This window comes from Pezoporus flaviventris, unplaced genomic scaffold, assembly GCF_033815535.1.
Source record: "Pezoporus flaviventris isolate CSIRO_AGI_PZ_B2104156 unplaced genomic scaffold, CSIRO_AGI_Pfla_v1 ptg000037l, whole genome shotgun sequence".
Classification (NCBI taxonomy): Eukaryota; Metazoa; Chordata; class Aves; order Psittaciformes; family Psittacidae; genus Pezoporus; species Pezoporus flaviventris.
In genome coordinates, this window is record NW_026892585.1 from 17,457,389 (window position 1) to 17,479,793 (window position 22,405).

The 22,405-nt window shown below is 43.5% G+C and overlaps 2 protein-coding genes across 5 annotated transcripts in view; one reads left to right on the plus strand and one right to left on the minus strand.

Annotated features, from left to right (window-relative positions):
- The window catches only part of WIPF3 (WAS/WASL interacting protein family member 3), a 303,238-nt gene that overhangs the window by 111,192 nt on the left and 169,641 nt on the right, over positions 1–22,405 (plus strand). The window lies entirely within an intron of this gene.
- COLQ (collagen like tail subunit of asymmetric acetylcholinesterase) overlaps positions 15,426–22,405 on the minus strand; it is a 42,360-nt gene continuing 35,380 nt past the window's right edge. For both annotated transcript variants that reach the window (XM_061464869.1, XM_061464867.1), the window contains 4 exons: positions 21,977–22,096; positions 21,267–21,387; positions 19,211–19,313; positions 15,426–17,257 (listed from right to left, as the gene is read on the minus strand). In XM_061464869.1, the coding sequence (XP_061320853.1) occupies positions 17,188–17,257; positions 19,211–19,313; positions 21,267–21,387; positions 21,977–22,096 (414 nt within the window). In that variant the 3' untranslated portion in view covers positions 15,426–17,187. The remainder of the gene's footprint in view (positions 17,258–19,210; positions 19,314–21,266; positions 21,388–21,976; positions 22,097–22,405) is intronic.

Below are 22,405 nucleotides of genomic sequence, written 5' to 3' on the forward strand. Positions count from 1 at the left end.
TCACCTCATCAAATTAACAGAGCAGAATTTGGCCTTTACTCCCTTAGAGGAGACCTTTGTGTGCAATGGAGTATTGGGATGTCAACACGGTGCCCAGGCAGGCACTGCTGGCTCTGGCTTTCCCATGGTCTGTGCTCACTCCCTGTGACTGTGTAGGACAGGGTTAGAGAGTTCTAGTTAGCACAGTAGTAGAAGGGCACCTAAATGCCAGCCTATAAGGTATGTGGTGAGTTTGTCCCTTAATTCGGGTTGCAGCTTTTTAATGGAGCACCTCCTCGGTTGGGGGATCTTCATCACAGGCGTTTGTGGCTGGTGGTCTGAGCTTCCCCAGGAGCCAGCCTTTGAAACTACGTGTCATGTTCCCTGACCAGCTCCCAGTATGTGTTATGGTCTCCCTGTCAGCTCCTGCCAGTGGTCCACAAGAAATTTGCTGGCCCAGACAGGGAAAGCCCAGCTAATTTCAACAGTGCTTCACACAAGCAATTGAAGATCATGTCCATCATTCTGGTTTATTAAAGTTTTGGTGGGTTTTTCTATTTTGCATTTAGGGTTTTCTTAAATTCACACAAAACCAAAGTATTTGCTTTTAAATTTAATACAGCTGGTAGTTTAAGAGGCAGATTTCATTAAAATCCTTCCTAAACTGCCGTTATGGGCAGTGACTTCATGAAAGTGGATATGAAATGAGTAAAGTGTAGGGGAAGCTAGAATTTGTCATGGAGCTGTTACACTGTTATTGGGCCAATTACAAATCTAAAAACCTGAAATGACATACAAGTGACTGGAAATTAAGAAGGTAAGATTTGCCCTTTTTCCCATTTTGCTGATGGAGATGAAAATGTGCTCCTTGACACTGCTGCTATTAAAAACAAAAAGGGAGTTCTTTTACCTAGTGATATGGAATGGACAAAATTCCTAGTTGTGTTGATGACTAGAAGGTTGCCTGTGAATTACTGACTGGCCATTCAAAGCATAAGCAGGTCTTTCAGTGGTGATGTAGGGCTTCACATACAGTGCATACAGTTGAGTTTAACTCATACGCAGGAGAAAAGGCTGTGCTAATAAGGTACTTGTAATTAGTAAATCTTCATAAATATAGAAGTCAGTGTCGCCATACAGGAGAAGTACTGGCTTTTCTAGGCTAAAAACCATGTTGTCAGTAAAATGAATGTACTGCAGACCTGCCGCTCTGCATTGCTTTGCGATGGGAGCCTGTCTGCACATTGAATACTTGATCCTTTTTAAAGAGCCTAGCATTGTGAGCTTTAAGGAAAGCATGTGATGCTTGAAGAAAAGACCAAACCTCACACTTGCTGTATAAAGCAAGATACCAGGGCTTTAATTAGGCATTTGAACAGTGCAATTTCCTTGTTCCTGTCATCTTCTCTGAGTTGTGCCTATCTGTAGTTCCTACGTACTCCAAGAGGATCAGAAGGATGTAGGGTTTTTAGTCTTTTGGATTTTCTTAATTTAAGTAGTATATATTTATGTCTGAGTACAAAGTTAAATTGACCAAAGCTCCATTCAATTATTTCACTTCTTGCAGTGCTAAAAATGAGGCAGAAGTTCAGCTGCCTGCTGCTTCTAAGCATGAATGCAAAGAAACTACTCCTGAAGCAGAACAACTAACTCTCCACCCAGCATGGTTTCCTCAAGGTTTTCAGCTGTTATGTGGAAAGCTTTGCTGTAATAGTTCTTAGCTGCATGCTTTGGAAAGGTAATGGAGACCATAATTCCACAAAATATTGGCTGGAAGAGATCTGTCTTCTCTAGAAATTAACTGTCAGATCATGATGAAAATTGAGTTCCCTTTTTGCTCTAAGCTTTTCTAGTAGCAGGGAAGTTAACTATCAGGAGAACCACTGGTTTGTTAGTAGTGCATTATACCCCGTATTTGATGCAAAGAGTAAGGAGGCTTTATTTCATAGACAGAGAACTTTACAGCTTCATTGTTTCATTAGGTTCAGCAATTACTAACTCCTACCCTTCTTCTTTCTTCTAACAAACAGAGTGGTCCACACTGTGTACCCTCTGACTAGTATGGCACCCTGCCTCAGAGCAGGCTTCCTTGTCTTGCTCTTCTGTGTAAAGTTGGTCTTTCTGAACTCTGGGATTGGTACTTGAGAATGTTTTTAGGAGACCGTGGCTTCAGGAGGCTCCTGTGTGTTTGTTGTTAATGGGGGCCTTCTCTTGTGGAGATGGAATTGAGCAAGGTCTCCTTGCCTTCAAAATTTACACTTCACCATGCACTTCTCTTGCAGGGTGTTGAGCACTTCTAAGACTTACAAATGCTATCTTTCCAGTCAGATCACCACTGAGAAAGAAACCCGTGCACAATATTGTAGAGCTGAACTCCAGGTTATACCCCTAAGGATGCAGTAGACAGATGACCAAGAGGAAGCATATACACTGCTACACAGTTCTTTTCCAGTGATGCCAGTTTGGCAAATGGATTGCTTTTGGTTTTAATAATCATAGAGAACAAGCAACTGACTTCTGGACTTCAGATTTAGGAATGGAGAGAAGGCTGCTGTTTTCTGTTTGATTTGTTTGGTTTGTTAATTTGTTAGGGTTGTTCTGGGTTTTTTTTTTAATGACTGACATTTACAAACAGCTGACCTGCACACTGATAAAAGTCTACATGATCCCCGGATAACAGCACCCTTGCTCTGTGTACTTTACATGAACAGCTTTAGTTTCTTATACTGCACTAGTCTAAAGTTTTGCATCCCTTTCCTTAGAAATGCTTTCGGCTGTTTCCTGCAGTGTCTAACAGTTGCATATTCTCAGGGATTTTACTTAGCCATGGCAAAATAAGAGTAATCACAGCCTTACCCTAGTGGCGTAAGGCTGGTTTTTGTGAAATTGGTATAGCTGAGCACAGAAGTCTGATACAGCTAATGACACTGGCAGTGTCTATCTGGTGCGCATCCTTGCTGAGATATGGTAAATCCCAAAGCAGTCTGATAGAAGTGCTGTCTAGTACTGAATAATGGCAGTCAGCATATTTGAATAGAGATCATACAAGCATCTTTGTAATATAGTGCCGTTGGCATTAGAGCAGGGCTCTCAAATAATTTCAGTCGAGTTCTGCTTAGCAACGGGAGGCTGTTATTTATTTTATTTATTTTATTGTTGAGGGTTTTGGTTTTTTGGTTGTTTGGGTTTTTTTTTTTTTCAACTATGTTCTGCGGCCCCCTCTGCTATTTTAAGACCCTGTACTCAGTTGCATATTGATGTACTGTGACTTTACAATTGTATAATATGAACTGGATACTCAAATGCTTTAGTGTAAACTTAAGGAATCTTTGAAACATCCTGTCTTGACACTGTTGTAATATGGGTCTCCCTTTAACAGATGCACTTAACTTTTAAGGGCCATATACCTTCGCTTACAAGCTCTCTGTAAAGAGGATTTTAGGTTACAGCTGTGTTTAAAAATGTTCCATAGTTTGAAAAGTGTCACTTAGTTGGCTGGATGTATAAAAAGTATGCCCAAAATTGCTCCACTTGTTCACAAGGTGCTTTGGCCAAGGGGTGTGGACCATTATAGAAAACAGTGTTACCCATGTTCATGTGCTGGACCTAACACTTTTCATTATTGCTTTTCATATCACTTCAGCTGTTGCGAAAAACATCAGGGAGCCTTAAAGTTAGCTTCAGACCCCAGAAAAGTTTGTTAGCCTGTTCCTCCCTGACTGTATTTCCCTCTTACCGCACCTGGTCCCCATCCCTTTGTTTCCTTCTACTATCATCTGACAGGTCTTCCATTGTTGCAGTCACGTCAAAACAGCTCTCCATAAGAACACACAGCAGGAAATTTTAAGTGGTACAAATGTAAACTCGGAAAATTGGACCTGAATTCTTTGGCAGGCAACCAAGCGTACAGTCAGATGGAGAATGTGCGGCTTTTGTTTGAACTTTCTCCCTGGTTTGATATATTTTGCTAGGAAAACCACACCACTTGGAATGTTTAATTTCACTGCTGAAATTTAAATTGGGACACTTCAGACTTGGCAGCTCTGCCTCTTGTGAGTGAAAGCACAGGGATTATTTTTGTTTTTAATTGACTTCTCTTACCTGCATGGTACAGATAAAACAGAAAGAGAAGGGGGCTGGGAATAACTGAATTCATGCCGTGCTGCTACCTTCTGTAGCCTCTTGTGAACAAACCCTGCAAACTACTGCATGCTCTCAGCGATATAAAATCACCCTTGTGCAGAATAGTACACTTACTGGCTCTGAGCAAGCCCAGGCAGTAGCTGATCCTGCTCATGGTTCACACATGGATTTAAGCATTTACTTTGAAGTTAGAGCATAGGCATATGGATCACTTAAACACTCGTGCACCCTCCCACCAACATGCAGTTCTTAAAAATGTGATCTCTGGTGTGATGGAGGTGGGTTTTATACGTGTGTATGTGTGTATGTATATATATATATATAAAAAACCACATATATATATATGACACTTCCCTGTTTTCATATCCTGATTTCTGCTTAACACTGTTTGTTATTTTTTTGTTTTCATTGCAACATTCAGGGGGTCCAAAACTTACTTTAGTTAAAGCCATCTTGAAAGTTTGAGATTTATGTCTACTTGAAACCTGACAAGTAAATCTCATCCCAGAATATGGTGACTAAACTGAAAACCAAAGCAGATTGCTTTTGTGTTTTCCTTTTCTCTTTTCTTTTTTCAAGCCAATTTTGGGCATACATTTTACCAATGCCAAGCTGAGCTTATGGAAAGCCTTACTTATACATACTAAAATACATTACATACATACTGAAATACATTTAAAGATGAAGAGAAGGTATATTGCCTCACACTTTAAATTTACCTAATTCTAAGGGCTTATTCATGCCCCCAGAATCACCTGTTCCAGTGTAAGCGTTGCACAAGTTGTGCTTTCATAAGCAGTTATGTCCAAGATACTTTGGAGTTTCCAGTCTGCATCATCTCTCAAATCATACAGCATCTGTCTCTTCTTCTGGAACATTGTTAAGGCCTTTGTCAGACTTTTATATTATTTCATTATAATAAACTTATTTTAAATAAGCATGTTTTAAAATCTTGCTTTCTCCATGCATGGATTTTGTTTCTTCTATTGCATTAGGGGGCCTAAAGTGCTCTTCAGGACTGCATCTGTTCTAGGTACTGTGTGAACAGTCAAAACCAGTATGTTTCTGGTTCACAGAAACTAGTTGTATGTATCTTTGTATGAAGAATGTTAACAAACATGGAACCTGTTTAGATGATGAGAATAAAAGCTGTTTCTGGCATATGGTTGTGGGTTCTTGGCCAGTGTAAATACATAAAGGCTGTAGTAACAAAAACCAGCCTGACAGCGTGAGAGTAAGTATCAAGCACAAGTATTAGGATGGAGAAAATGAAGTGCAGTAGATGCTGCAGGATGCTGGGCACTTCCAGACGTGGGTGCAACCAAGCTATGTGTCTGTCTATCTGGAATATTTCATCCAAGATGTTGCTATGTATTTTTTCCTAATATTTCAATATATTGATCCAAATATATTTATTAACAGGTATTTATTCCTCTCCTTTTTCTCCTTTTGTGTCTAACACAGATTTTAGATTTGTTTCCTGCATATCATCATTAAAGAATACATCAGCCTTGGAAAGCTTCCAGCTTCCCTTCCCAACCCTCTTGAGAGTTGGTTCCCAGAGAAGCTGCAGTGACGGCAGCACAGGCTCAATCTTGACTTTGGGGATGAGGGGAAAAAAGCTTTTCCAAGTTTCACTGTGTTCTTTCATTCCCCTGACCTGGTGTTTTGACTTGCAAGGCCCAGTAAAATTTTTCCAGGATCTTTTGCTGTTTACCCACTGCTTTAGGAAGACATCACCATTAGTGCAGGAGTTTCACCTGGAGCAGGGGCACCCGGAATTGGTGATACTTGTGTCCTGGCAGAGCTGTCAATCAAGGAGTCACTGAGATACTGCTTCTCTGTCAGGATCCCTAATGGATCCTGGTGCCAACCAGCAGCATTTGGCTGCTTTCTAAGTGTGTACCTTGCTGTTTTCAGCAAGATGCAGTGGTGTATGGCCTGTGCAAAGTCCTGCAGTGATGCCGAAGAGAGAGAAGGTCATGCTTTTCTCAGAATCGAACAGATTTGATGCTTCAGAATGCACTTTACGTCAATTTGTCTTTCTAAAAGCGCTCCTGCTCCAGCTATGGCTTTCCTCCAAAATAATTTCCAATCAATTTAGCATCTGTTTCCAGTGTTGGTATTGTCAGCTCATCTGTAGGCAACCAGACGTGCCTCACATAGTTTCCTATAGGTCATAGTTTTCCACTTGCTTCCTTGCTTAGCAGCTGGTACCCAACCTCCTTCCTGCAAGCAAGAGGAAGACGTGTCATGCAGCCTCCACTGTGTTGCCTCTTGCTTGCCCCGCTTTCTCCCTAGCGTGACGTTTGAACTGTGGTCTCAGGCATTCATCACTCGCTGAGCCCAAAGCTCCACGTCCCACACATAGAGCAGCAACCAGCTTTCCCCAAACCAACAGAACATGACGCTTTGCCCTGCAGCAGGACACATCTGAAGTGCAGCGGAATGTCCCTGTGAAACCTGTGCCCCTTCAAGCACTGTGGTGTCTGGGAGAGCTTTCTTGACAAAACCACAGTAGGAGACCCTCACCAAGAGCAAGAGGTACCCTCTCCCTGACAGATTTTCCTTCTGCTACCCTTGTGTTGGGGCACCACCAGTCCTGCTTCAGAAGATGTGCCAGCCAGGCACAGGGACCTTCCTGCAGGCACTTGTCTGTAATACAAAAGTTGTCTCCTTGTCAGGGACATGCTGAACAACAACAAATTGCATATTGGATCCTGCCAGGACTTTTCAGTTTATTTTCTTCAGCTTATTCAATTCCCCTTCCCCGAAAGTCTTTTAAGGATTTGTATTCTCTCACCTTTAATTACAGCACCCTGTGGATGTGTCCTGGGTTCAGCAGTAGCAGTCATGTTTCTCCTTCGTGGTAGCTGGTGCAGTGCTGTGTTTTGACTTCCAGCCTGGGAACAGTGCTGGTGATACCGATATTTTCGGTTGTTGCTAAGTGATGTTTACCCTGACCAAGGACTTTGTGAGGCTCATGCTCTGCCAGGGAGGAGGGGAAGCCAGGAGGAAGCAGAGACAGGACACCTGACCCAGGCTAGCCAAGGAGGTATTCCATACCACAGCACATCATGCCTGGGGTGGGGGGTAACTGGGAGTTACCTGGAAGGAAACGGACTTCCGGGTGGGACTGATTTCTTGGCCGGTGGTTTTGTATTCTCTTCCCTTGTTATTTTCCCTTATCATTGTTGTAGTTGATAGTAGCGGTGGTGATTTGTGTTGTACATTGGTTGCTGGACTGTTCTTGTCTCAACCTGTGGGAATTGCACTCTTTCGATCCTCCTCCCCATTCCTCCGGGAGCGGGGAAGGGGAGAGCCCAGAACCACTCACTGGGAGTGAGTGAACAAGTTGCCTGACTGGGTTTAAACCATGACAGTTCTTTTGGCGCCCAACGTGGGGCACAAAGGGTTGAGATAATGACAGATCTGTCTGGATTAATAGTCATTCGTCACAATGCTGATTTATTGGCTCTCAAGGTTGTTCCTCTTGATCTCACAGTTTCAGTATATCGTATCTTACGTCCATCCGGTATTTGCTGTATTAGTGTTTTTCAAGTGTGGGGCTTGGGCTAAGGTTTTTGTCTCATTGTACTTTATGGTAATGACTTGTAATATGATAGAATCATTGATCATGAAACTGATCTGTCTTATGTTCCCAGTGTGGTCACCACCTTTATACTTTGGGAGGTATATAATAGAAGTGCTTAGCAGTTACACATCTTTTTTCTCCTTCTGAGGTGCTCAGCCTGTGAAGGAGACATTCTTTTAACCTCCCAGTCCTCCCCTCAGACCATTTACATTTGAGAGTTTTGAAGTTTTTGAATGGCCTTTTAATGCTGTTGAGACTTGTTTGCTGATCGTGATGGTGATCACCATGTTGGCACGCATACAGAGTGTGTTTTGCCCACGAATGATTTCAAGAGTTAAGCAGAGTCAGGTTTGGGTCTTGTCTGGGGTCAAATGATGATGTAGGAGGACCAAGAGATTTTCCCTGAGGCTGGACAGTCATGAGTGGCAGGGTGTGTGGGATAGTATGGGCAAGTATCTAGGTCAGTGGGCCCCTCCAGTACTTTGGAATTTCACTACCGAACTGCAAAATCCCGAAGAATTAGTAAAACACTTAAATGAGGTGTGTGGTCATTCTGGCCATACCAGAGATGGACAAATCACGGCAACGTGCTGGGGCTTGGCCTATGCTTACAGGGCCTTGTTCAACACTATCCAGCACCTTCAAAAGGAAAAGAATGTTGGTGGATCTGAGGGCAAAGCAACAGTCAGCACAGCTACTCCAGCTCCACGCACAGCAGCTTCACCACCCCCAGCGACAAGTACAGTTGCTACTCAAACTTTGGCTGAGAGAAAAAGCCCAAAAGAACTGTTGTGGTTTAAACCCTAACCAGACAGCTTGTTCACTCACTCCCAGTGAGTGGTGCCGGGCTCTCCCCTTCCCCGCTCCCGGAGGAACGGGGAGGAGGATCGAAAGAGTGCAACTCCCACAGGTTGAGACAAGAACAGTCCAGCAACCAATGTACAACACAAATCACCACCGCTACCACCAACTACAACAATGATAAGAGAAAATAACAAGGGAAGAGAATACGATACCACCGGCCAAGAAACGAGTCCCACCCAGAAGCCCGTGTCCTTCCAGGTAACTCCCAGTTACCCCCCCCAGGCAGGACGTGCTGTGGTATGGAATACCTCCTTGGCTAGCCTGGCTCGGGCGCCCCATCTCTGCTTCTTCCTGGCTTCCCCTCCTCCCTGGCAGAGCATGAGCCTCACAAAGTCCTTGGTCAGGGTAAACATCACTTAGCAACAACTGAAAACATCGGCTTCACCAACACTGTTCTCAGGCTGGAAGTCAAAACACAGCACTGCACCAGCTAACACAAAGGAAAAACATGACTGCTACTGCTGAACCCAGGACAGGGTGTATAAATCACTGCAGCCTTACTCACCTCCATCAGTCACCTTGAGAAGGTTGCTCTCCCTGAGGGCTTGAACCAGCCTCTGAATGGAAGCTATTTCAAAGAACTTGGACATGCTTCTTGTCAGTCAAAGTTTCTTTATGTGGCACTTTATTTTCTATATTGGTCCTTATGTAGAGAGTTCATACATCCAGGCTTTGCTCCCTCTGAAATAGCACTCTCTTCTGTTGAAGCTGTTCCACTTTGGATAAATTAATTAAGTATTAATTCACATTTTCTTAAGCCTGTATCATCAGGCAGTGTGAACAGGCTGTGAGTATGTATCTGTTACCAGTACAGGGAGAGGATTCATCTGTCCACTTCATATCTTCTTGTCCACAGATCATCTCAAACGGAGTGCTGCTTTCAGCTATTGATATATGTGCTTAAAAACATGTCAAAGTAGGCTGTTCCTGCACAAATGTAACTTTTCAAAGGTAACTATTTGTTATTACTCTTTCTTTTTTAACAGAAGCTGAGAAACAATCAGCTCTCTGCGGGGGCGGGGAGGGGAGGGATCTTGCCTTAAAGGACTTTTCTTGTGTGCTTCAGAATTTGGTGAACCAAGACAGGGTCTGGAAAACTGCCTGGGTTCTATTCCCTAAATAAACATCAGACTCTTACTCCATAACTGAACATCAGACACATCTGACCATCTCCTTAAATCAGAGCTGTCAAGCATGTGTCCCTCAGCCTCAGCAACAACCTTCAGTTGAGCTGTAACTGGTGAGGGTGCAGAGGGGAGCTGGGGAGCTCCTTCCGCTCCCAAATCCCCATGCAGTGCATAGATACAGTAGAAATTAAGAAGACTTGAACCTTCATGTGCAGATGTGTTCACCAAACAGACCACCCAGCCGTGAAAACAGGCATGGGTGTTGTAGGCAAGGAGAGAAGCCAGAGCCCCCTGAGGCATCACTGTGCAGTGTTGTGTGGTGCTGCAGAAACCCCATCACTGAGACACGGTGAACAACCTCTGGGGTGGTTTTGCCTGTCTTTTATCCCACAACCAGAGTCCCACCATCCTCAGGGCTCCAAAATACAGGGACAATATGTGTAAAGAGAGTATGGTTTTCCCCTTGCACATGGTCTGTGTAACAGACACTTAGCTGCTGAATGCGGGAGGGATAATCTCATTATTTGTACCCTGAGGACTCAGTTGTTCCTTGCCTAAGAGTTCAAACTCTTTTAAGTCAATCTATTTGCCCCAAGGGCCAATCACATCAGTTCAGGCATTCCTGCTGTGGTTACCCCCTGGCAAACCTACAGGACATTACTGCTTATCAAATAACAAGTTAGTGTGGAGTGGAGAACAAATATTTAACATCTAGATCAGCGTAACAGTTCAGTCTCATACAGTTTAAGGCAGAATGAGCCTGCCAAGCCTAAGCAGCAGCAGGTACAGGTCCGTGACTTTATTTAGAAGCTGTAATCCTGCAGCATTTCACACCAGGTGTTGTCTTGCTCAAAATGTCCTGGCACAGACCAAGCCTCTCTGCCCTTCACTGTGACTACTAAGACCTGTGATATTGCCAGCTTTACCCTGCTGGACCCATGCTTCTGCTTTGGGGTTACTGCTTAGTTTGACAACTAATCTCTGGTCAGAAGACAGCAAGACAGTAACTCATTACTGTGGTAACCAGATAGTTTATGATGGTTTGTCTGAATGCACTGGGACATTACAGATGAAACTTGGCTTTTTATTGTACTTCTTGACCAGCCTCCCCGTGGGTTTTGACCCATAATACTCATATTTCAACAGGGCACTTCTGGACAGTTCAGTTGCCTCAACTGTTCTGTTTCTTACCCCTAAGCAGTCATCCTCCCCTTTAAATCTGGTAACAATTTGAAACCTAAGCAGTCCTTAGTATTACCTTGCTCGGCGCATCCCATCCTCAGAGCAGTGGTGCTAGGTAGGTAAGACGAGAAACCTGATGGAAATGTATGAGAGGAATTATATTGCTATAAAGTGTCAGGGTTGCCAGGTTTCCCTGTATGTTTGCCCATCAAATAACCTCCAAGAGGAAGGCATGGGGAGTACCAAATGTCTGACTGGCTTAGTGCAACCTCCCTCAGCTCCTGCATGGTGAGCTTCGTGGGTGAGGGACATGAAGACAAGGAGCAATGGGAGCTCTTCTCTTCCAAACAAAATTCATCACTAAAAGGTTTCTGGCCCCCCACTAGCGGGTTTGGGAATAATATGGACTCCCCAAGCTATTTCCTCCTTGCTTCACCAATCTGGAGATGCTCTGGTTAAGAGAGCAAAGGAAAACCAGTCTTACATGCCTGCATTTCCATGACTTAAGTCAGTGCTTGCTGGTGGTTCAGTGGGAAATGCCATTGCGTGCCTCTTCCTCCAGGAAAGGTGATGGTGAATGGCTGTCATCCCCCCCTGCTCACTCCATACCAGGGATGCTGTGGACCCAGACAGGTCTCTGTCTTCTCTCCCAGACGAACCCCGAAAGCTTCCTCCCATGCCTGGTACAAGGGTCAAGCACATATATTTTGCCACAGGCTTGAATTTAATGCTGATGTCAGTTTGTTTGCTTATTAAATGGTGACACTTTAAACTGGCTGAGAGAGGGTCTTAAGTTGCTGAGTTTCTAAATATACTCAATGTGCTGCAGTGAGAGGAGGTTTATGTTACCTCCTCTTCCTCCTGGCTGATTTATTGTCCAGTTACCTCAGATCCCTGCTCCATCAGGCTCTGCATTTGTGTTGTCACACACCAGCCGGGCAGGCCCCCAGCCATGCCTGCAAAACAGCTCTGGGATTGCTTTGTCCTTCCCTGTGTCCTGCAGAAGATGCCACTGGTAACATTAGCCCTGGGGGACAATGGGGACAGCCTGACACATGGCTTTTCCTGAAGAGATGCACGAGTGGCATCTTTTCCACCCTGAGCACGATGGCCAGAGAGGCTCTTGCTCCCTGCAGTGCCCTGCAGCACTGCTTAGCTTGCTGGGCTCAGCTCCATGGTTCTCCTTTCCCAAAGAAGATGCTAAGCAGCAGCCGGTGCTGGAAGGGATATTTGTTCAGCAGGGGGTGGGATGGCAGCAAAATACAGCTGTTTAAGCCCTATTCTCTCTCACTTGAGAAGATCATACATCCAGACTGTGCCCTCCATCAGATGCACAGGAAACTGTTAGAGTGAATTAAAATCCCTAAAAGGCCAGGGCTATAACTCAGTGCTTTTTAAGTGCCAAGATTTTGTTGGGGGAGGAGGGAGGGAAGTAGACAGTAATGTGATTTGCAGCAGGATTACACTCCTCTAATATAATTTGGCCTGGCTACTCTTTCAAACACAGCCTTTCCTTGGCTGGGCTGGTTCAGGGCCATCCTCCTAACTGCCCCAGTAATTACTGATGCAATGAAAGCATGTGCCCGGCCTTTGCTCTGGCCTCTGCAGCCCTGGAATCACACCAGCCTTCAGCACAGAGGACTCCAGCAAAGAGCACATTGCTGGGCATGGGGCTGAATGCATTAATCCTGTGGGTTTTTTTCAATGACCGTGTTCAATAAAGACACAAAATGTCTCATTTGCTTGGGCTTTGCTCCTTTTTTCTCTTTGATTAAGGTTTGGCAGCACTCAGACACTCTGCAGGTTGCACAGTCCCTCACCAGATCAATAAGCATCAGTTACTCTGAGCATTCACTACCTGCCTGCTTTAGTTTGTCTTTCTGTCAGCACCTTACATTGCCTGTAGCAAAGCTCAATAGCCCATTACTCAGTGTTTTCCGTGCAGGAGAATGGTTTCCAGGGGAAGGACACTTGCTTTGCTGTATCCATCTCCTTAGGTATCAGAGGAAGAACTTGAAGGTCTATCACAAAGTGTTGTCTGTTGCCTCACCCTTTGTGAGTTAAAACATTATTTTTCCAATATCTCTTTAAAGATCATGTGGCACTGCCTTGCCTGCGTGACACATTTGACTATTGCCACAGAATCACAGCACGGCACTGGTTCACTTCTCTAGGGTTTATTTTGGTCTATTTTTTTCATACATGCCCTGATTGGATGCAGGTGTTGCCTGCATCTGTTGAATTGTCCCCACAAGCAGCTAACCTGGGACTTTTTACTGTCATTACTCATAAAGAGCTGGTGCTCAAAGACAGTGCCTGTTCTGGGGAACTCACAGTGTAAGGATAACCACCAATCCCCTCTCCTCTGGTCCTTATCACTGAGACTGGAATGGGAATTGCACCAATGTTACCTTTAAGAAGGAAAGAACTGTGGCCAAGGGGCTTTGCTGTGACATTTGTGGGGCTGTGACATGCAGAAGATGTTTGGAAAGGGATGATGTGAGAGGCTGAAAAAGAAGCCAACTAAACCCAGTGCCTGCAGAGCAGTGAGGGCATTACAGGGTTTTGGAGGGACTACAAAGGGTATGAACTTTGGTGACATTAAAGAAAACCATAAGGATGAAGAAGGGCCATGAGCTGCATGGCCAGATTTATGGGCAAGGATGGGGTTGGATACAATTCTGGATGATTCAAAGTGAGGAGAGACATGATGTAAGCATTTGGAAAGCCAGAGAGGCGAGTGTCACAAAGGTGAGCTTTTAGAAAGGAGGGGCAGAAAATATATCGCCCCAAAGACTCATTCATCCTCTGGCTGTCAATTCACTTCCACTTCCCCCAGGAACAGACAGCACTGCCCTTCTCTGGGATGCCCTCTTGTACAAAAAGCCTCTGTTCAACAGACTTGCCAGCTGCTATGGCACGGCAGGAGCCTCTTCCCAAAGCCTGGGTACTGGCTGCTGGGACTGACCAAACCCTGGGTGCCACCACCACCATTCCCAGTGTCCATTAGCACCTGACACCCCTGCTTTCTGGTTTGCAACCAGCAGCTCAGCTGCTGATAGGAGTTACAAACCAGCCAGCAGGTTATGAGGTAGCAGGAGGAGATAGCATCCAAACTCACGTCAAAGCCGCCTTAAAGCAGCCCATGTGACGTTGATTACAACCAGAAATCAGTGGAAGTGGAGCCTTTCTGCACATGGCGTGTTGCAAGGGTCAGTGTGGGGCTGAGGCAGAGGTGAGACGAGGCATGGGGATGCGCAGTCACAATCCTGGGCTGTCCATGCTGGTGTGACAGCACAGAGCCAGGTCCAGAGGCAGACCAGGAGAGGCAGCAGGCATGGGAGAGGAGGCACCGGCTTTTTTCTCTCCCCAGTGCCTTAAACTAGGTCATTGTCTTTAAATGTTACTAAATGTGTTACTAAACCCAAAACAAAGTGGGCGAAAGTAAGGACACAGCAGAACTAAGGTAGCACAATTTATTGACATGAGCTGCTAATACACACAGTAGGTAACTACATATATTTAATTATATATTAAGTGCAAGCTGGATTTTTAGTAGACATTTAATACAGTGCATGGCGTAGGATCGTACTGGTTTTGTATTTCTCTAGAGCTGTGTACTAATGACTAGAGAACTCTCCCACAAACGTTTGCTGCTCCGAAAGGCCAGGGAACTGCAATACCCCAATTAACTTTTGAATCAGTCTTGGCACATGTTAAGGAACTCAGAGAAGGAGGGAAGACATTTCACAGCAGTCCAGGCACCATCCAACTGAAGAATCCCCAATTAAGGGTAAAGCAGGTATGTCAGAGATAAAGAGGAAGGATTTATTTTGCAGCCTTTTAAATCATACGTACTTAACAACTTCCCAGATGTCTTCCTCATGCTTTATCATCTGAGGGAAGCAAGACAATAATGACAGAGAAACTTGTTTCATGTCTTCTTTTTTTTCCCCCCCTTATATCTTACATTGTTTTCTTTCTGTTAAGATGCTGAATTGTTTGTGCTGTATTAAGGAAGTCCATTTAAAATCCATGCTTTGTGAATGTTTTCTGACCAGACCAATATGCCCCTTCCTGAACATGTGCAGCACAGTACAATTCTACTACATGCTCAGATCTGCTGTTTATATTCCCTACCTTCCACCCACTTAGCTTTGCAACTTCAATGTCCTTTGGAGGTAGGAGCTTTTAAAAATGATGAAGGTGAAAGGCCACTGGAATCATCAATTTTCCCAAAGACTCCAGCCTTTTGGGGAGCAGAGATGAACTCCTTGGAGAAGGTGAGGGGTTCAGATAAAGTGTCTCCAAGCCCAGGATAGTAACACCAGGCAGATATTGCCAAAGGTTCATCTGGAGGGCTGGCCAGCAGGATGTGTTGCAGGAAGCATGGCTGTCCTCGGGAGCCTCCTGCCAGGATGCATACTATTGCATGGTGTGACGTTGCTGGAACCCATCACAGCACAAGCATGGGAAATTACAAGGCAGCTGTGCTAGCGGCCAGATTTCCAAAGCTTACGGCAAGTTCCTGCCCCAGTGGTTCCTTGACCTTTTATTAAGACCTCTATTTAAAAAGAAGAAAAGCAACCAGATGGAAAATTTTGAACTGGGCTACAGATGCTGGTGGCTTGGCTTCATAACAACATAAACAGCCCAAGTAAGTGATAGCCACAAAGAGCACACCAACTGTGGGTTTTGTTGTTTCCAGTATCACTTTGGATATGCGGAGTTAAAGACTGCTATACAGGTGGCGAAAGCTGTGTGCATTTCTCAATTGCTTTAATGCATTATCATTATAACACAACACCCACCTTTATTTAACCTTTACAGCAGTACCAGTGTGAGTGCGGCTGTTACAGTGCTGTCACTGGTACAGATAACTCTTGCATTTCAAACAGTTGTGTGCAGCATTGATCGTGAAGCAGGAAAGAGGGGCTTGTATGAAAATAACACCTTGATTTGAGGTTTTTAGTCCCGTATTCTGCACATCTATTGCTTCATTTTTCTCTGTTATAGACTCTTTCACACATAACATTTAATATGCTTCCCATGTGAAATTTGATCTTTAATGCTTACTAATAAATAAGTACATAATTACCCTGACTCCTATCAGAGCTAATATAGTTGAACAAACTTTCTTAAAAACAAAAATACATGTACATTACACTGTTCATTACACGGCATGTATAAGCATCCATGAACACCCTACTCCAAGGCCTGATTTACAGCAATACAAAAGTGAGAACATACACTCGGGGTACCCCAGACACAATGGTGGAAACAACAAACGGGAGAGAACAGCATATAACCGGGATTCAGTGATGAAGGTTGGATGGACAAGGGGATGAAAACGAGAAGACCTTCTAGTATAGAAACCAGAGTGAAGGCAATGTGTACATAGTCATGCTGTAGTTTCAGGCAGGTGACCAATGCTGTCTCAGCCCCTTTGGGGTCACACAGATCCCAGCCAGCTTAGCACAAAGGTGAAAAATACGGAAAAGTGTTCCTTCTTTATCTTTGCTCCTTGTCTGATTTCTCTCGTGGGAGAGATCTCCTTGGTTATTTCACAGTACATTTGTCCTTTTGGCCTTCTGGTCTGAAGTTTCAGGACTCCTGTGATTGCATTCCTATGCATGCGCGCAGACGCACACAGCCAAATCTCTTAGCCTAAAGGTGAAGATAACTAGCGTTTTTTTGACTGATTTCTGATCCTGAAAGCATTTACTGAAGGGCATCTGCTCCTTCAACCCACGAAGGTGTACAGTTACCCTTAATGTCACTGAAGCCATCACTCGTGGATACAACACTTGCAAAGTTCACATTGTAATAAAAGAGAAAGTCTCTATAAACAGCGCATCCAAGATATGCTTCGTGTTTATGCTTAGGAGGTTCAAAGACAGAAACCCTGAAGATCTTACATGTAGGTTTAACAGTGCTAAAAAGAGGTAATTGTTACACGTTATTCCTGGTTAGTGAAACTCAGTTTCCAGTAGCTTAACATGACATTTGTGATGGAGGGTGAGTCGCCACCCACAGCCACATAAAGGTCTTACTGGCAAACACGGTTTGACATTTCTCTATTAAGACAAGATGCAGTGGTCCTATTTTTTTCCCAATCTGACAATTTAAAAACAAAAGAAAAACATCTCAAAATGGCCATCAGCAGCATGATGTCTCTTTCTTTGCTTTCATACAGAGGTGGGTGGGTATATTTTTTGTCCCAGTCCTTCTTGGATAGATGACAGTGTAGCACCTAGCACCCCGCTGCATGTGGGATGCTACCCACCTCCGCTCCCCTCATGTGAAGTATCGACACTGTGTAGAGTCGATGTAGCAATAAGAAGTGCACCGCAATTTTCCATAAGACCTAAAATAAAAGAGAATATTTCAGTTTCAAAGTATGCTATAGTTCACATTATGTGGATTCTGGATATACTCTCTGTAGGAGTGATGAACATCAGAAAATGCCATATGGAGTCTCAACATACAGGAACCAAAATAAGAGGGTAATTTCATCAGTGCTCCACTGTGCTCCCACTTGTCAGCAAAACAAGAGTCCTGAAGAAACTATGAGAGAGGATTTAATTCCCGGTAATGTCAATTAAAGAATAAAATCCCTGTGGGCACTGGGACTTGAGCGGGCGTGGGTGCAGGAGGCCTTGGCACTCACCGATGGGAACTGTATAATGAAATATCTGAGCCTTTGAGTTAAGTGTTTTTCCGGTTACTTCCAATATCTCCAGCTGGCATGACTGTGCCTGTCCTTTAACTTATTTTTTGCATACTTGGAATAATGACAGTGACACTTGCACACACTCGAGATTAAAAAAAGAAAGGAGTGTACCAGGTCCTTGCAAAATAAGGAAAACCAGTGATTTTAGTCTTTCTACTGACTAAAATTGAGTGCAGTGACTCTACCTACTGAAGACCTGAGCAGAGCTTTTATTGCTAGCATAGGTGGAAGTGAATAACTCATCCATCAAATTATCCACAAACTGTGGATTAAGCAGCCATTAAGCAGGTCCTTAAAGCTATGTCCTGGGATAACCCACATTCTCAGAAAACCAACATAAAATCTCAAGTGAAGGTGTGTGAAATAAGAGGATGGATTTGGGGACTGGAAAGAGTAGAAAATGGGAAAAACCGTTGTAGCAGAGCTCTTGAAGGAAAGGGTGCTTTGGGATTAAACTCCCACAGGAGTGCCTGCTGACATACTTATTCCATTTTACTTATGAGTCACAGCCTTTTCTTTAGTTTAGCAGATAATTTACAGACTGCACGCACAAAAATAAAGTACCTCAGTTGCTCTTCACGACTTGGAACGTGACATTTGTAAAAAAATCTCAAGAAAAAGCTTGCTATTTTTGGCACCAAACTTTGGACTCTTAGAAGGGAATCGCTTTCACGGTAGAGAACAAACTGTCTGAAGATGAGATACTTGTAAAATGTTTCAGATTGCCAGGTTTGCTTGTACTCCATATTGATAATCTCTTACACCAGGAGTGCTCCAACAATTACAATGGAAGGATTAGCACAGCACCTGACTTACAAAGACATCCTGTGGTTTCTTGCTCCTGTCAATTAGCACATTACCCTTCCATGAATGATGGGAGCTCTGTGCCTAATTTCATTTGCAAATTAAATGTTTCCTGCTAGTCAGTAACAATACCTGACAGTTAAATAGGGGTACTGCTGTAGGAGGCAAAATGCTGACCAGAAGAAGCTGCTTAAACAAAGGCAGAGAAGGCAAGTCAACAATAAGCAGACGTTTTAAACGAAGGCTGTTGCTAAGCAGATGCATGGCTTTGTATCGCAGCTCAGTGAATTTCCTGGTCTTTGGAAAGGTCCATAGATGACGGGTTAATTCAGAAACAAAGATACCAGTACCCATTAAAGGTAAGGGCAACAGGAGGAAGGTTGGAGGTTGTGGTTTGGTTTGTTGGGGTTTTTCCTTCAGTGTGATCATTTCCATATCATGGTCTTTCCTGCTCCTGCCATGTTATGGGTGAGCATTAATGCTATGATAATGCCACAGAATGAGGAAACCTTGCAAATATTGAGCAGATATATGTCTATTTACCTTTACTCATTTTGTACAATAAGAAGTGTGTGGTAATCACTGAGAGATGAGATTTGGCTCTTAAAGTCAATGATATACAGAAATAATCTGATAGTCTTTCTCTCCCACTGCCTGCAGTGGTCCCAGTGGAACAAGCTTGAAGTGGGTAATTCTTTTTTTGTGTTAAAGCTGGCAAAGACTAAAAAGAAAAGCCAACCAAACAAAAGCCCCTGAACCAAAGTGAAGGCAGGTCATACACACCCAGGGAGATATGTTTTACATGTCAAATATCCAAAATCCTTTCCATCACAGTCTTCAACCCCTTCATGTCTGTAGCCATCTCCACAGTAAGCACGGCGGCATCCTGGTGAAAAATACAGAAAGAAATACTTTCAAGGCACCTCATATGTACAAGAAGCAGGTAAGGTAAGTGGAACTAGATTTTTAAGGACAAAGTATAAAACAAGGCATTTTGGGGAGGGCATCCTGTAAGAACTGTCTTAGAAGGAGGAATATTCTTCCCTATAAAGTATATGAAAGAATGGTTAACTACTAAAGCTGTTTACACAGAAACACTAATCACAACAGCATTCTAATAATTATTATTAACACCAATAATTACTGTCAAAATGAAATAAATTAAGCATAAAATAGAGTTAACATAAATAATTTCAAAAGAACACTCTGAGGTCTTTAAGTGGTTTGAAAATCCCAGCCTAGACCTTTACCCAGTATTGCATGGTATCTATGTGTGTCTACTGCAAATGAGTTCCCATATACCAACAGAATTATGCAGACCTATTGCCTGTCTATCAAAATTAAAACAGAGTATGTTATGATTGCCAAAAAGGTGTTTTTCCCACTGCTGACTCCTACTGACTGGGGTGTGAGTGGGCCTTGTGGCATTTTTTCATGGTGACTGAAGTGTAGGCTGTTGTAATTTGTGGGTTTGTTTGCTGTTCTAGCAACCGGACTTTGCTTTTGACATCTTCAGCTTTTTGAGTGTGACTCAAATTCATTTAGCTAAAATCCCTTTGACATCTTCTTGGAAAACTGTTAAGGTACAGATTAAGAGGACACTCAAGAATAGGGAGTCTGTAGGAGGTAATGTGAGTTACTTACAAAGAGATATTATTGATTTCACCAAGCATCTGTTTATTAGAAATTGATGCTTCCAAGTAAAACAAGCCTATTTTACAGTTAAATCTACCTAACATTTGGTTAAATTTTTTCTTTTGGTTCAGTCACAAGAGCAGAAAGGTGACAATGTGCTCACTTCCAAGTAACTCAGTGATACCTCTTCAGGTCACATCATTGTCAGAAGGCCTCGACTGACCTGAAGTTTTGTCCAGCATATAGTGCAAAGTAACATGATGTGCCTCCAGACAAGCAATGTACAATGTTGCAGGCACTAGAACTAATGAACATCATTTCCTGCATGCTTGTTCCCCAGAGTTAATTGCAAATTCTAATTGAATCATTTTCTCATGCTCAGAGGCTGGAGAGCTCATGCTCTCTTGCTGGATTACTCTGCAGTCAGGCAAGCTTAGAGGGATATTTGGTTATATGATTTCCTATACCTGTTGCAATAGTATTGCCTTTGAAATCTCTTTCCTGTTGTCATCGAGAAGTTGTTTGGGATTCCTATGTTATAAGAGGAAGCGTGGTGATGGACAGGTGGATAGGTAAACTCATATAGAGCGTGGCTGCATGCACCGCATTTGCAAAGTCAGGTTAAAGAACAGAGTGCTATATACACGACAAAGAAAAACTAATCTGTCAGTGCCAGCTGATGCTGGTTCTGAAATGTGAAGAAGCATCCCTTTGCTAGAACTAACAGAGTACCAAAGCGGATGTATGTCAGCTGCAGACAGGGTACAGAGCTGTGCTCTGGGGAAGGAATCAAGCGGTAAAAGTAACTGAAAGGTAGATATGAAGGTTGCCGCAGCTGCTTGTATGCTTACATGCTCTTTGCTATCCACAACCATCAAAATGAAAGGAAGCTCAACTAGACAGGAATCAAATGTTATATAAACCAAACTGTGAAGGTAGTGAAGGCTGACACCTTCCCTATGCAAGTGAATAACAAAATCCAAAGCGGTTTTACTGGACCCAGGATCTAGCTTGTGCTGGTGTGTAACATCCACATGCACAGAGGACCTCAGTTTTCACACTATGGCTATTGTACCTAACTCCTCTGCACTCTATCCACAAGCCATGCAGTACTTATGTGACTTACACAGCAGTTTACCCTGTGGAAACAATTAATGCACCTTCCCAGTTAGAAAGAGGCTGCTCTTGATGCGCTGTAACTTACTTATACAGTCATCAGTCACAACCGTATTGCCATCATCGCACTCTTCCCCATCCTGTACAATCCCATCTCCACAAGTATTGCCATCCTCGAAGCGGTAATCCATGGGATAGAAAGGGGATAGCTGGCCAAACAAACACACAGCGGTTACTGAACTGGACCATGAACAGCCTGGCTAGCAAGCCGAGGTGAAGGGCTGTGGGGGGCAGATCCCACAACCAGGTTTTCATATCCCGCTATTTGGTGGCTCACAGAGTTTATACAGAATCTGATTAAAAATCCAGTGGACAGAAGAAATATCCTGCTCCTGATTTCAGCAGGACTTAGTTTAGCAACACGAAGCAAAAATGAAATCCACAGGTTTGGTTTGCAGGGTTTGTGTTTTTCCATAACTTTGTACCCCGGTGAGTTTTGCCTCATTTTGTATTAAATAAAAAAAGTTCTTTACTCTTGTAATTCCCCCAACTGTCCCCATTTTGCTCACCAGTGGACCCTGGTTCACAGAGGTGTTATCACAACCTGCAACACTGATGAGTTAATGCCTCAGTAATTAAGACTCCTGTGAACAAAAATCACAGAACTATGTACAGTTGTGGCAGTGCTCAAAACCGAGCTTTTTCTACATATGACACCTTAAGTACAGACATTATGTTCTGTATTTAAAAATGAAACATACACTCACGAGTTTTCTGAGACCACAGTCATATTTTCACCTGGACTGGGAGCCATCCAAAGGTATCCTTGAAATACAAAGATCTCTGATCTCTTCTAAAAGCTAAGGCATTTTCTGTGTTTAACCGGTCCAATTCTTCTTGATTATTCACCACAAAAATCTGGGGCACAGAAAAAGAGGTGATTGGTGACCCTCCTGAAGTAGTTCGGCTTCTCACAGAATCTAGTTTTGCCAACAGACATGTATCTGCACATAGTTAAATAATCATACAGAAAAAACGTTTTGTTTTCTCCAGATACAGACTGGTGTGAGAACTTACACCCCTGATTGCCAGACCATAAGAGGCTCCTTTGTGATCAGTGAGACACAAGTTTCCAAAGGAGAACTGCCTCTCCTGAGCACCCAGCTATGGCTCCAATGGCCCCTATTACAGGAGGTACTTCCACAGTTAATGAGCATGCAAACACTT